At 44.3% G+C, this 12,676-nt stretch overlaps 1 protein-coding gene across 2 annotated transcripts; it reads right to left on the bottom strand.

The window, feature by feature from the left end:
- Nucleotides 1-568: 568 nt before the first annotated feature.
- Nucleotides 569-4,530, bottom strand: LOC147885869 (N2,N2-dimethylguanosine tRNA methyltransferase). Of its 2 annotated transcripts, XM_087396984.1 has the most exons (7): nt 3,678-4,530; nt 3,366-3,566; nt 3,133-3,229; nt 2,796-3,047; nt 2,576-2,638; nt 1,224-1,369; nt 569-999 (listed from the first exon to the last, which is right to left on the bottom strand). In XM_087396984.1, the coding sequence occupies exons 1-6, from the start codon at nt 4,523-4,525 to the stop codon at nt 1,265-1,267; spliced, it is 1,566 nt and encodes a 521-aa protein (XP_087253110.1). In that variant the 5' UTR covers nt 4,526-4,530; the 3' UTR covers nt 569-999; nt 1,224-1,264. The 2 variants fall into 2 exon arrangements, with proteins under 2 accessions (XP_087253110.1, XP_087253109.1); XM_087396983.1 differs by having other exon boundaries at nt 569-1,369.
- Nucleotides 4,531-12,676: the final 8,146 nt, after the last annotated feature.

Raw genomic sequence — 12,676 nt, 5'->3', positions numbered from 1 at the left:
GATAATCACTATTGAAGTGAAATAACAGCAGTCGAGAGTGTGAGAGGAATTGGATGCAAACCTAGAGAGGGGTTGAGAATTGAGGGGATTGTCATTTGAACATTACGAATCTTCGCTAATTGTGACCAAGGTAGTGATGGACATGAACACTTGGGTGCATAAAATAAATTAAGCCATAAAGAAACATAGCTTAATTAACGCATAAATAAATAACCCATAGATGAGCATAGCTTAATTAAGCCTCCATGAACCAAAACTAAATAATTAATGGATTGGAATATGATAGTGTGAAATAGGTGCCCAATGATAAAGTATATAATTAATGTGTTGGAATTGATAGAGATGATGGGCCTATATATTTCGATAGTTTCAGCTAGGCATCTTTTTGGAATCGTTAGGGCAATAGAGTATTACCCTTCAATATCAAAGATTTTTCCATTCCATGTTGATGCAGGAATATGAAGTGCATCAACTATGTCGTGCAATATGCAATCCAATACACGTGAATGCTAATGCCATCCACATCTTGTTTTCAATAAAAACCAATTTCCGTTGAGTCCATCATGATGTATTTTAGTTAAATGGACGAGGCATCAACCAAGTGTGCCCTTAGCTACAGATCATGAAGAGCCTAAGCAGTAAGCATACTCATTGATCTTATCTCACTGAGCTATCAGAGAATTCCGAGAAAAGAACCAATAGTACATTCAAATGACCCAATCAGATCCAACTCAGCCACTTGACCTTATACTGATTTGAAGTAAAATTGCAGGAGGGCTATTTGCTAGTTTCACTTTGTCTAAACATCTTTCCTGGCTGATGAGCTGATGTCATTTCTACAATCAATTGAAACCCTGTGCCCCACTACTAGCTTTCCTTCTGCCAGGACAGAAGGGTCATCACATCAAAGTGGTGAAGACAGAGGAGATCTTCAAAAATACCACTTGCTGAGATAAGCATATCAGACAGCCAAGCAATACTAGGTAAGGTCGTGATATCCTGGCATGAAAATAAGAGAGCCGATTACAATTTTCTTTAACACCTGGTGGGTGCAGGTGATGGAACTAAGCATCAAATGTCTGACGGCGTAGCACATATCAAATCGAAAAACAAATACATGCCCCTTCTGAGACCCACACCTGGTAAACCCATGGGCTAGCAAGCTCTCGGACAATCCGATGGCAAAGACAGTATAGCTGAAGTAAACAAAAGCATGCCCTTACCACTTTCCAGATGAGGGATCCAGGAAAGGACTGGGCTTACGTCAATAGGTGTTAATTGTTTGAGCCAATGCTATACACCGAGACATAAGACAATTCGTCTTTATGACATTTGAGGCTATCTGAGATCTGCTTGCAATATATCCCTCCTGTTGAAACAAGACCAACACTGAGTCAGTATTTATACAGAAAATGCCACAGAAGGTGCACGTACACAAGGTTTGAAGATGCACTAGAAAGTGATCGAGAGATGTCTTTTTGAAGAAGAGAGTTTGTAAGACACTTGAGACAAAATTAAGAGTAAAAGAGAAAAATAACAAATAATAATAACTTAGTGAGCAGAGCTACACTTATGTTCTCCTCAGTACCCAAGCATAAGCTGCCAAAAACAGCATTGGACTCAAACTTTACGCAATGGAAGCCTCCAAACCCCTTTTTCTTTCACTCTATGAAAAAGATCACAAGCAGAGAGTATTATAAGCAAATAGTGAATGCTCTTTCTATATGATCAGTAAAAAGGTGGTCTAACACTGTTACAGTGTGCAGGACACACTAGTGATTACTAAGTTCAGAAAGCAGGAAACACTGAGACTCTCTCTCCCCTAACAATTGCAAAAGTGGGGTTGCTAGTGCCCATTCACATCGATGGCTGTGCCCCCGATCCTTCCTGCACATAGTGAATGCTCTTTCTATATGGTCAGTCAAAAGGTGGTCTAGCGATTACTAAGTTCAGAAAAACAGGAAACGCTGAGACTCTCTCCCCCCTAACAATTGCAAAAGTGGGGGTGTTAGTGCCCATTCACATCGATGGCTGTGCCCCCTGATCCTTCCTGCTCAGAGATCTATTCCACTGTAAAGACAGATGCAACATCATCTGAGGAATGAAGAACCTCCAACCTACCTTGTTTTGAAAATATGTAGAGCTGGTTCTATTGCTTGTTGTTGCCTACTTACAACTTTTTTTTAATTATTGAAATGTTGCCTACTTACAACTTAACTGGCCTGAACCAAGACCTTGGGTAAGGGAGGGGGAAAAGGGTGGGTCGGGCGGGGGGGGATCATTGAGATCCAGCAAAGGTCCGAATATGCACACACCAAAATGCACCATGAATCTAAGGAAAATACTGACGGCAGCCCCATCTGAGTGACACTTATGCAAAACTTTGCATTCCGAGTGTAATGCAGTACACAGAACTACTTGGCATTCCAAGTTTTAAGCACTACACAGAACTGCCTGGATATAGTTGTTGGAACACAAAGGCCTGCGCCTGATAATAATGTTAAGCACAAAGAAAATAAATCCATCCTGGAATCCCTTTACTTCAATTGGACCACCAGCTACTTGTAACACTTACGTTTTGCAAAAGCTGAATAAGTACATCACGGCGTGGGGTCGGGATTTTTCCACGCTTTGAGATCTGAAAAAGTCATTCACATCACCTTTGATAAAACTGCGGTTTTCGTAACTGTGCATAAACCACAAGTAAATACAAGAGTATAAAAACAATGCCAGGAGGGCGCTGTGTTTTTTTTTCCGGGGAAGGGAAGGGGGGGGGGGGGAGGAGAGAGAGAGACCTCGTCCAGATGAAGATATCCCACCGACAGATCTGGATGGCTCTCTTCTAACATCAAATCCAGTAGCTGACCCAATTTGTCCTTTTTCACATTTTTCTCTCGGCCATTGATAGAGCCGCTCACGCTCTGTTCATGAGTGGCATCGGGTATCCAACCCCATTCCTTTGCCAAAGCCATCATTTCCTTAATGTCCTTGGCCGTGTGAAGAGGTCCAGTCCAAAGTGGGCCTGACAGTTTTAGGGAATTCGATACCTACACAATGCATACTTACTATGAGCTGAAAGGAAATTTAAAATTGTGGAAAGTCAATACACAGTAACACATCAGAGTCTATCACCTGTTGGGAGCAAGGACAACGAGTTGTTCCAAGCTCTTCCCAATCGATACTGTTAGAATCTCCACATTTCGTACAATAATAGATAAAACGGTAGTGCCTGTAAAATTATGTCCAAAGACATATAGATAATTAAAAACCGCATGTTCAGTATTCTCAAATTGAACCGTTCGGTATTGATCGTAATCAAAACACAGACAGCAGCCACAAATGTTTCAGAAATGATGAGAAAATACTTGATTTTGCTGAGCTTGCCTGAGCTCACGCGAAGTAAAACTCGGAAAACGGGTCCATGTGAGGAGTACACAGAGAAAACGGGAGAAACGATCATTTTGCGAAGTGCAGCCTCCTTGACCACTGCCCCAATGAGCATTCTCAACCCCAACTCATTTGCATACGGCATCGGCTTTATGAAAGCTCCGTATGATGACAAGGAGCTGTAATTACAGAACCCATCAGACTCCACAACCTGCCCCAAAATGCAAGCTCTGCAGTAGTGTCGAAGTCCAAAAACATCATAATATTGCTTCTAAAATAATAGTTCTCACTTATGGGGCTGGTGACCTCCGGAAGAGAAACCATCTGTGCACGTCACGTAGAGAAGCCCCCCATAACGGACGGAGGATAAAGCGGCACCGATGAAAAAGGAATTACTCCCGAAGGAATCGACGTCAATCAGATCGAAGAAATCGCTGTCTAAGTGGCACCTCAACAGCAACCTGTTCGCCTCTTCGTGGGTCACTTGCCATTTGATGTCGTTGGATCCAGTTTCATATGTTTCGATTGAAGAGCGTTCTCTGCTGCTCAATTGACCGCCAGACATGGAAGGAATATCATCGCTATGAGGATAAGAAATACTTGATTCTGCTCTGGCAGCAACTCCATTTGTAAACGCGTCATCATCAAGAGAGGCACAAAGATTAGAAACGGAGCCGCAGGAAGCATCAGGACAATAGCGACTGAGATTCTCTAGCATGGTCTGGCGGAGGTCCCGATTGCAATCGTTGGCGAGGACGAAGTCGGCCTGCGACTGAACGAGGTAGCGGAGGGCACGGACGCCGCAGCCGGACATGGCATCCAGCACGCGGAGGCGGGAGTGGGAGCGCTGGTAGAGGGCAGCGGCGAGGACAGCGAGGTCACGGGCGAGGGAGCTTTGGGGGCGGTAGAAGGAAGGGCCGATGGAGAAGAGGATACCACGCTCAGAGGAGAGAGGAGGGGGAGGAATGGGGGGCGAGGCTATGGAGGGGGGGGAGCTAGGGCTACTGGGGAGGCAGAATTGGAAGCTCAGCTGGGTGGCTATGGCGGGAGAAGAGCTTGCACACACAGTAATCAGTGAGGAAGACAATGAAGAAGAAGAAGAAGAAGAAGAAGAAGAAAACACTCTCCTAGAGAGCATTTCCATCTCCTCTCCTCTTCTACAAGAACATAGTTATATCTTTTTCTCTCTTAAGTAGAGATTTCGGGGAGGACCATTGGAGCAATATAGTTCATTCCCTTGGATCAAAAACCTATGGGCCTTCTTTGATTCATTTTTCGCTAAAGTACCCCCTTCCCTAGTTGCAACTTCTACTTTTGGTTTCGGCGTTCCATCTTCTTCCACATTCTTTTGGTTTCAATGTGATTAGCCCCCACAGCGGAGAAGCATGGCAACCTCTCAGGATTCTACACGAATGGGTGGCTGGGTCGAAAGACAGATGCGGTAAATTGCAAGTGTTTTATACGTTGGATTTGGGCAGTAGACTCCGGAACTTGAACATTGCTGTTGCGAGCATGCCGCCACCTCGAGGTCTGTCCGATTTTCGTCCCTCCCATTCCACCTGCCTCTCAAGCATCTTTGCCTACTCCAACAGGTGGGCTGCTAGAGGAATCCCCACACCCTCCTGCTCCATTCTTCATAATCTCAGTGGAGGTTTGCCTTGCTTTCCTTTGCGGAGCACGGGTTTCAGGCTATATATATTATAGGGGGACATACTCACTACTGGGGACCTACTCCTAGGGACCTTCTCGGGACTTCCTGCCTCGTCTCATTTCTAAATTTCTTACCTTGCAAACTACACACCTTTTCGACCTTGAACCGATTGCATATTGAATGTAATTTTACATAGAACATTGTGTCGGACGCTACTCGGGACGAAAGAGAAGGCAGTACTTGGCAAGGTTCACAACGGGTTGCCGGTGATGGTTCTTTGGGACTTAATTGCCAGATTAGTGGTGCGCCTTTCTAGAATGAGTTCACTCCTATTCAACTCAGGCCATTCTTATGTCAGCAGGCTCTCAATGGTAAGGGGATTACTTCATGGAACCAGTTATGGAATTCTCGTCAGAATTCTTGGAAGACTGTGGATGAACTATCTCAATCCTACCACCTCGGCTGAAGGAGGGCTGGCCCACGAGCTCATGTCTTTTAGGCCCTCAGGATTTCTGTGGGTGGTTTGGTGCTAGGTTTAAGCCTTTGATTAAGTATTGTGAATCCATGGAAGAAGCAATGAGGCACAAATATAAATCTTTATTCCAAGAGTGGTTACATATATAGGCAACTGCCTCCATGTAGGTAGATCCCAGATCCACAATCATCTCCCTGATTATCTCAATCAATCACCTCCTATGATCACTCACTCATCACACCAACTTGACACACCTAACTAGAACCTTCTAGCACACCTACACTCACACACTTCTTGCATAGGACTCCAAGCCCATAGGCACACACACACACACATCAATTTGCCCCTTCATTCCCTCCGACAAATTAATGAGCTCATCTCTTAGCACTAGTACATGGGATGCTCCATGGCTTGCCCACCATCATGCGGCAACACTCATGGCCCCAACCTGTGACTCACTCTTTAGGATTCTTGGTTTACAACTGGGAGATGGACATTGACTATGTATGTAAAGCCCAATGAGTCCAACAAGGAAAAATCTCAAAAGACTAACAATCTTTTAAGGATGGACTATCCATGGCAGAGAACCATTATTGACCTCACACACACAACTTAGAAAACAGATGGATCCTTACCCTTGTCAGATTTGACTTGGGTGTTGTGAGCAGTGAGAGCTTTGACAGCAGTCTCTGGTTCTTCTTCTTCTTCTTCTTCAGTTTCTACTTCCTCAACAAGATTGGCTGAACATTTCTTCTTGGCATAACATTCCTTTTCATAGTGTCCAGGTTTGCCACAAAAGTTACATTTTATTTTGCTCTTTCCCTTGAAGTTGCTTAAGTTGCTTCTGGCCAAATATGCCCCTTCTTTGTAATCACTTCTTTGTTTGATCTTTCTCTCCTCCTCCAAGAGTGATGCTTCAATTTCTACCAGACTTATCTCTGGAATATTGGTGAGTGTGGTTACAATAGTGCCATATTCTTCAGTGAGACTTCCAAGTAAGATGGCAATTACAATGTCTTCATCAAGATTAAACTTGATGCCAGATAACTGTGTCAAAATGCTCTTCATTGAATTTAGATGTGAAGAGATGGACTCCCCTCTATCCAATTTTAAGTCAACGAACTTGATAAGCAAGCTAAACGTAGAGCATCTTCCCTGTGCTCCAAACACATGCTCAAGATGAGTCCATGCAGCATGAGCAGTCTCACATCCATCAATGTGATGAATAAAGGAATCACTTAAACCAAGAGCAATTATAGCAAGTGCTTTTTTATCCTTTGGAAGCCATGAAGCTTCTCCTTCTCTAGTTGTAGGTTTAGTTTCTTTTCCATTTGCTACCTTCCATATTCCCTTTTTCATGATAATAAACTTCAGTTTTGTTTGCCAAGTGTGGAACCCCTCTCCTTCAAACTTATCTATTTTCAGTTTGGAAGCCATTTTGGGAAGGTCTTGCCAAATTAATGGCAGTGTCTAATCCCTTTACAAAAGGTCAATCTTTCTAAACAAAAGTCACATTCACCATATAGATGCAAATTGCAAGATAAGAATTCTAAAAATCCTATTTGTTTGGCATATTCATAACCAGTTGGCTTCTCCCACAACCTCTTAACTAGGGTCTTCTTTACCTTGTACTTGGTCTTTGTAGTCTTCTTGGCACTTGAAGAAGAAGATTGAGAGTTTGTCATTTTGTCAAGAAATCAACATCAACTGAACTTCAAAGAGCATTCTTTGATCTGAAAAAGAAATGTTTGAATCTCTGATTTGAATTCTAACTCCTCATGCATCAACGTAGCATTTAGTGTAGCATCTATTTTCAAAAAAGTAGTCAAGAAATGCTTGCAGAAATAGAGTAACCTTGGAGGATTGCTACCTCACACCACAAGGCATCAACCAGAGGGAATTTGCTATGCAATTAATGATCCTTGGGATTAGAAGACTCAATGCAAGTCTCAGACCAAAAAGAGCTTCACACCTCTAGGGGCAGCAGCATCTTCTCCACCTCCAAAAACATGTCTCCTTGAAAAACCTGACTAGTTTTTCTATAGTTTCTCCTCATTCCTTAATCCATTTGCTCTTAAAATTTACCAACATGTAGCCCATAGGGTCGCCTAAGTGCACCTCAGACCATTTTTGAAATGGTCTCTCTAGCAAGCTGTATCATTAGAAATGGTGTGGGATAGGGCGAGTGTAAGCACGGGCTGTAGAGGCCATAATCTTTCAATTCCTCTCAGGTGGAAGGGCGCCCTAACTAGGGGAATCTACATCTAAAAGGACTGGAGAAATGGTGGCTTGTAGGAGGAAAATGAGCTTAAGGAAATTCATGGAAGGAAGGAAGAAGAAAACTCCATTTGGTAAAGAAGAGAGAATCTAGAGGGAATCTTCAAAGTATGTTTTCAAAGGCACTAGAATCTTAAGCAAACTCTGATACCACGTGTGAATCCATGGAAGAAGCAATGAGGCACAAATGTAAATCTTTATTCCAAGAGTAATTACATATATAGGCAACTGCCTCCATGTAGGTAGATCTCAGATCTACAATCATTTCCCTGATTATCTCAATCAGTCACCTCCTATGATCACTCACTCATCACACCAACCTGACACACCTAACTAGAACCTTCTAGCACACCTACACTCACACACTTCTTGCATAGGACTCCAAGCCCATAGGCACACACACACACACACACACATGTCAATTTGCCCCTTCAAGTATAAGTTGCATGATTTCTCTTCTCAGATGCCCGTTACTATTCCAATGCTCACACGGGTTGTGTGGCAACACTAAGCTCCTTTTGACATTGTTGGCATTTGGTCGCGTTGGTTATCTAAGGTTTGGCACACTACACTTTCTAATCGACTTAATTTTTTTCTTTGGCATGTTCTAGTCAGTAAGCTATCCACAAAGGACCGAGTTAGTAAATGGAATCGCATTTCTCCTAGTTGTGTGTTCTGTAAAGTGGCTTTTGAGAACCATTTCCATCTCTTTTGGGGGTGCTTCTCGATGTGTTCTCTTTGGCGTGGCATTAGATTATGGTGCCAGCTTGGGAATATCATCCTTCCTAGCAAATGGAAGCAAGCATTGATAGAGGTACCCTTAATGATTCGCAACTTTCTGTTTAGCATCTCATTCAAGCCTGCATTATTCAACACATATGGAGATACCGCAACATGGTTATTTTCAGAGTTCTGTTTCGTGATTTCTCCTTGCGAGATCCTGCAAGAGGAAATCCTTCAGGTGCTAGGTTAATTTTGTCTCTGTGCCAACATGGACTTAGGTAGCACATAATGTGTGTATGGAGTAGCGGCAAAGCTCCGCTTGTACTTGCATAAGGCTAGGAATAATCCCTCTTAGGAATCCAACTTGCATGTTTTACATGCAAGCTCTACATATGATTCCTACATGCATGTTCTACATGTGAGTTCTACATGCAGCATGCAACTCCTACATGCAGCATGCAACTCCTACATGCAACTCCTCCATGCAACTCCTACATGCAACGTGCAAGTTCTACATGCAACTTGCAACTTCTATTAGCAAGTTTTACATGTAGAGAGAGAATGTCTTACAATTCCTACATGCAGAGAGAGAAGCTCTCCAACTTGTACAAATACCCATAATGGAATGAAGCCCACACTCTTTGGGGCATTATGTTGAGTTCTACTTTGGTATTCCAAGCAATTGTCTCCAAGTGTCCATGCTTCCTTGCACTCCACGTCCAAAAGCATGTCCTAACCTTGCAACTCCTCCTCCCCTCTCCTCCAACCTTGCAACCCATCCTCTCCCTCTCCTCCTCCCTCCTCCTCCTTCTTCTCCTCCCTCCCTCCTCCTCCTCCCTTTTGCCCTCAACAATCCTATTACATCGAGAATGACTTGTAGAGCATTAAGGTGACCATCTCCTCCTCCCTTTGAATTTCTATCAAAGTTTTTCGTCCATCAAGTTTCCATCCCCCCCCCCACCCCCCACTCTCCCCCCTAAACCCCCCCCCCCCCTTCCACCCCCACCCCGTTCCCCTCCACCCCCCCTTTCCCCCCCTTCCCCCCCTCCAACGCCCCCTCCACCCCCCCGCTTCCCCCACCCTCCACACCCCCCCACCCCCTCCCCTCCACTCAAGCACAAGGCCTTAACAGGCCACTGGGCCTATCAGCGATGGCGACACAGAGTCGCCTGCCCGCCCGCCAATTGACAGCACACCATAGGTGGCTCACCCAAGGCGAAACTGCTCGAAAAGGGTGGCGATGCTTGCCACGTGGGCGGCATCCACCCCGCTCCTTCTCGCCACCAACCTCCGCCCTGCCCCACGTGCAACTTGCCTCTCCTCTCCAACCCTCCCCTTCACCTTCTCCACCTCCTCTCATCACACCCACCCCCTACACCTCCTCTTCCACTCCCCACCCCCTCAACTCCACCCCCTCACTGCTACTATCCCGCCGCTGCTCCCCCCCTCTCTCTGGGTACTTTTTTCATTTTTATTTTTTAAAATTAAAAAAAAAACCCTAACCTAGGTTGGGTTAGCTAGGCTCTAGTTAGGTTAGGCTCACCTAGGTTCAATTAGTTATGTTAGACTAACTACACTCTAGTTAGTAGACTAACTATAGTTAGTTTACCTAACTATAGTTAGTTTACCCAACTACAATTAGTTAGGTTAGTTATAGTTAACTAGATAGCTAGACTAACTTCCCTAGTTCAATTACCCCACTAAAGTCCATTCACACTAGGCTTAAGGCCAAGGACCACCATCCCCCCCCCCACCAAAAAAGACCACATTTTACCCCTACTTCAACACATCATAAGTCATCCATTTGGGACCCAAGCTGGACCCCGTTTGAACCACGGTTTCACACACATCTCAGCATCCCTAGCACTCGCTAATTCGCACCCTGTGTGGGCCCCTTTTTGCACTAATTTGCTCATAAATTTTCGTCGTGACCTCCAATTGACGATCCGTCTGCTTTAGCACATTTCCCTACACACATGGAACAATCCTAGGCACATGATTAATAGTATGGTCCCTAGAACACTAACACATCTCTAACCCCTAACACAACTACATCAACAACCGCACTTGCAGCGGCGACAGAGACACCTCCACCTCTCGGCAAATCTGCATGCAACTACACTCCGGCCAATGCCTCCGACAACTACGCTCACCAAATCTGCATGCAAATACACTCTGGCCAATGCCTTTGACAACCCTCTACCCCGATCCCCCCCCTAAAATTCAATAAATCCCTTTGACTCCTCCACGACACGATATGGTCGTGTGTCGTCGCAATGATGGGGACCTTGAACTCGAAGCAGAGGGGAACAATTTCTTTAACCCTTGCAATAATTTTGGCAACAATAATAAAAGTCAAGGCAAGCGCCCCCTGGGCAAACTCAAACTTCTCAAAGACAATGGTAGGGGCGATCTAACCCGATTTCTCCAGCATATTTTGATGCCGCATGCCGAGCGGGTGGAGATCAGTCCAATGAAACCAAGGTCGCCTGGTTCCCCATGGCCTTAACCGATGAAGTGTGTTATTCACACATGCATATTTCCGATGGTCAGATGACTTTAGAAGCATTAAATCACACTTTTGTTGAGTCAATTGCAAAGTATCTTTCCCCTCGGATATGGTTTGCATGGTCAAAGCCACATTAAGGTGTGTTTTACACCAAGTGTCATGCACAACCATCAAAAAGTACACTGTGAGGTGTGTTAGTTGAATGCACACATATCCAATGGGAGTAATAATTTGCATGCATATCAATAAAACTTATATTTAGGTGCATGATATTATCATGCCAAATGGATATTGTTTTCATGGTCGAAGTCCCCATAAGCTCTATTCTTCATTAAGTCTTATGCACAAGTGTCAAAAATACGCTCTAAGGTGTGTTAATTGAATGCGTACATATCTTACAAGATGATCCTGCTCTTCAACTAAGCAAGCTCAAAAAAGGTTCGTGAGAAGATATACGCACATACCTGGGCAAGATGAAACGCTTAATTGCCAAATGTGACCCATGCCTCGATGATAAGTACCTCATGGCCTGGTTCATTGTGGGCCTAAGGAAGAAAATTTGCAAAGACATGAAAAAGATTAGCAGTTATGAAGCATTTAGTGCTGCTCATGCAGTAGCCATTGACATCAAGGATGACATGACCACCTTTGACACCAACAGTAATGATGGAAGAGCCAGTGCGCGAGATAAGTACTCTAAAAAGAATAAATCCAAGTCCACTGCCGAAATGTCTAATGAAGATCGCCTAGAGGCCATGAAGCTAAGAGAAGAAATGATGCAGGCCATGGAATAAAAGCTTCACATGTCTCAGTCGGCCACCTTAGACTTATCCATGACGAGAAAATGTATGGTGTCTACATTGCATGGCCAATCATACAACAAATGAATGCCTGGTCCTAAGAGCTAGGATCACTGCACAAGCAAATCCACTGCCAAGGTTGTGGTGCCTTATTTGTGTAGTCGGTGGCCATGATGAAAATAATTGCATCTTCAACATGCGCAACAACCCACCTCGACCTCAACAATGCCAACCGACACCCATCCCAGTGTACAAGCAACTGACACACTCCCAGATCCAAGGGTGAATCCTATTCCTGTCCGGACCCAAGTTCCACAATTACTCAGGAATCCAAATCCACGACCATATCCAAGAGCCCCAAATCCAGCTCCTTGGGTAGTTCCAATACAACAACTTCAAGTCGAGGAAGTGGATTCACTATTTGAGTATGAAGTTGAGTACCCAGTATACTATGTGGAAGGAGCAGAAGGTTTAATACCAGTCTATGCGAATCAAGTTCGGCCCAATACATATCAAGCACCAATCAAGTGCTACGGTTGTGGAGAGAATCACTAGATCACAGAGTGCCCTCATCATGGTAGCCCCGCTACTTTCCAATGACTCTACAGAGATTGTGGCATAGGCCATGCCTGTATGGATTGTCCCATGAAAAATAAGGTCCCACAACAAAATGAGGCTAAGCTTGACGTCCCAATTGGCATTATTGGGGTGGACAATCAAAGTCTAGGGCTAGAAAGTGTAATATCACAACCTGTGAATGTAATTACACGCCAGCAAAAAGAGGCCACCAAGGACCCTAATATTCCAATTCAATCAAGATGACTTCTTCAAAAGAAAGCACAAGTGCCTACCTC

Source organism: Dipteris shenzhenensis, chromosome 25, assembly GCF_047967505.1.
Source record: "Dipteris shenzhenensis isolate YYH24624 ecotype China chromosome 25, Dip_SZ_1.0, whole genome shotgun sequence".
Taxonomy (NCBI): domain Eukaryota; kingdom Viridiplantae; phylum Streptophyta; class Polypodiopsida; order Gleicheniales; family Dipteridaceae; genus Dipteris; species Dipteris shenzhenensis.
The sequence above is the reverse complement of the archived record's forward strand: the minus strand, read 5'-3'. Positions and strand labels throughout refer to the sequence as shown.

Excerpts from the sequence above, each read along its gene's own strand:
- LOC147885869 (XM_087396983.1), bottom strand. The coding sequence starts at position 4,525 with ATGCTCTCTAGGAGAGTGTTTTCTTCTTCTTCTTCTTCTTCTTCTTCT. Across the intron at positions 3,567-3,677 it reads GGAGGTCACCAGCCCCATAA|CTCCTTGTCATCATACGGAG; the intron begins GTGAGAACTATT and ends CTGTAATTACAG. Across the intron at positions 2,639-2,795 it reads GATATCTTCATCTGGACGAG|ATCTCAAAGCGTGGAAAAAT; the intron begins GTCTCTCTCTCT and ends TGACTTTTTCAG.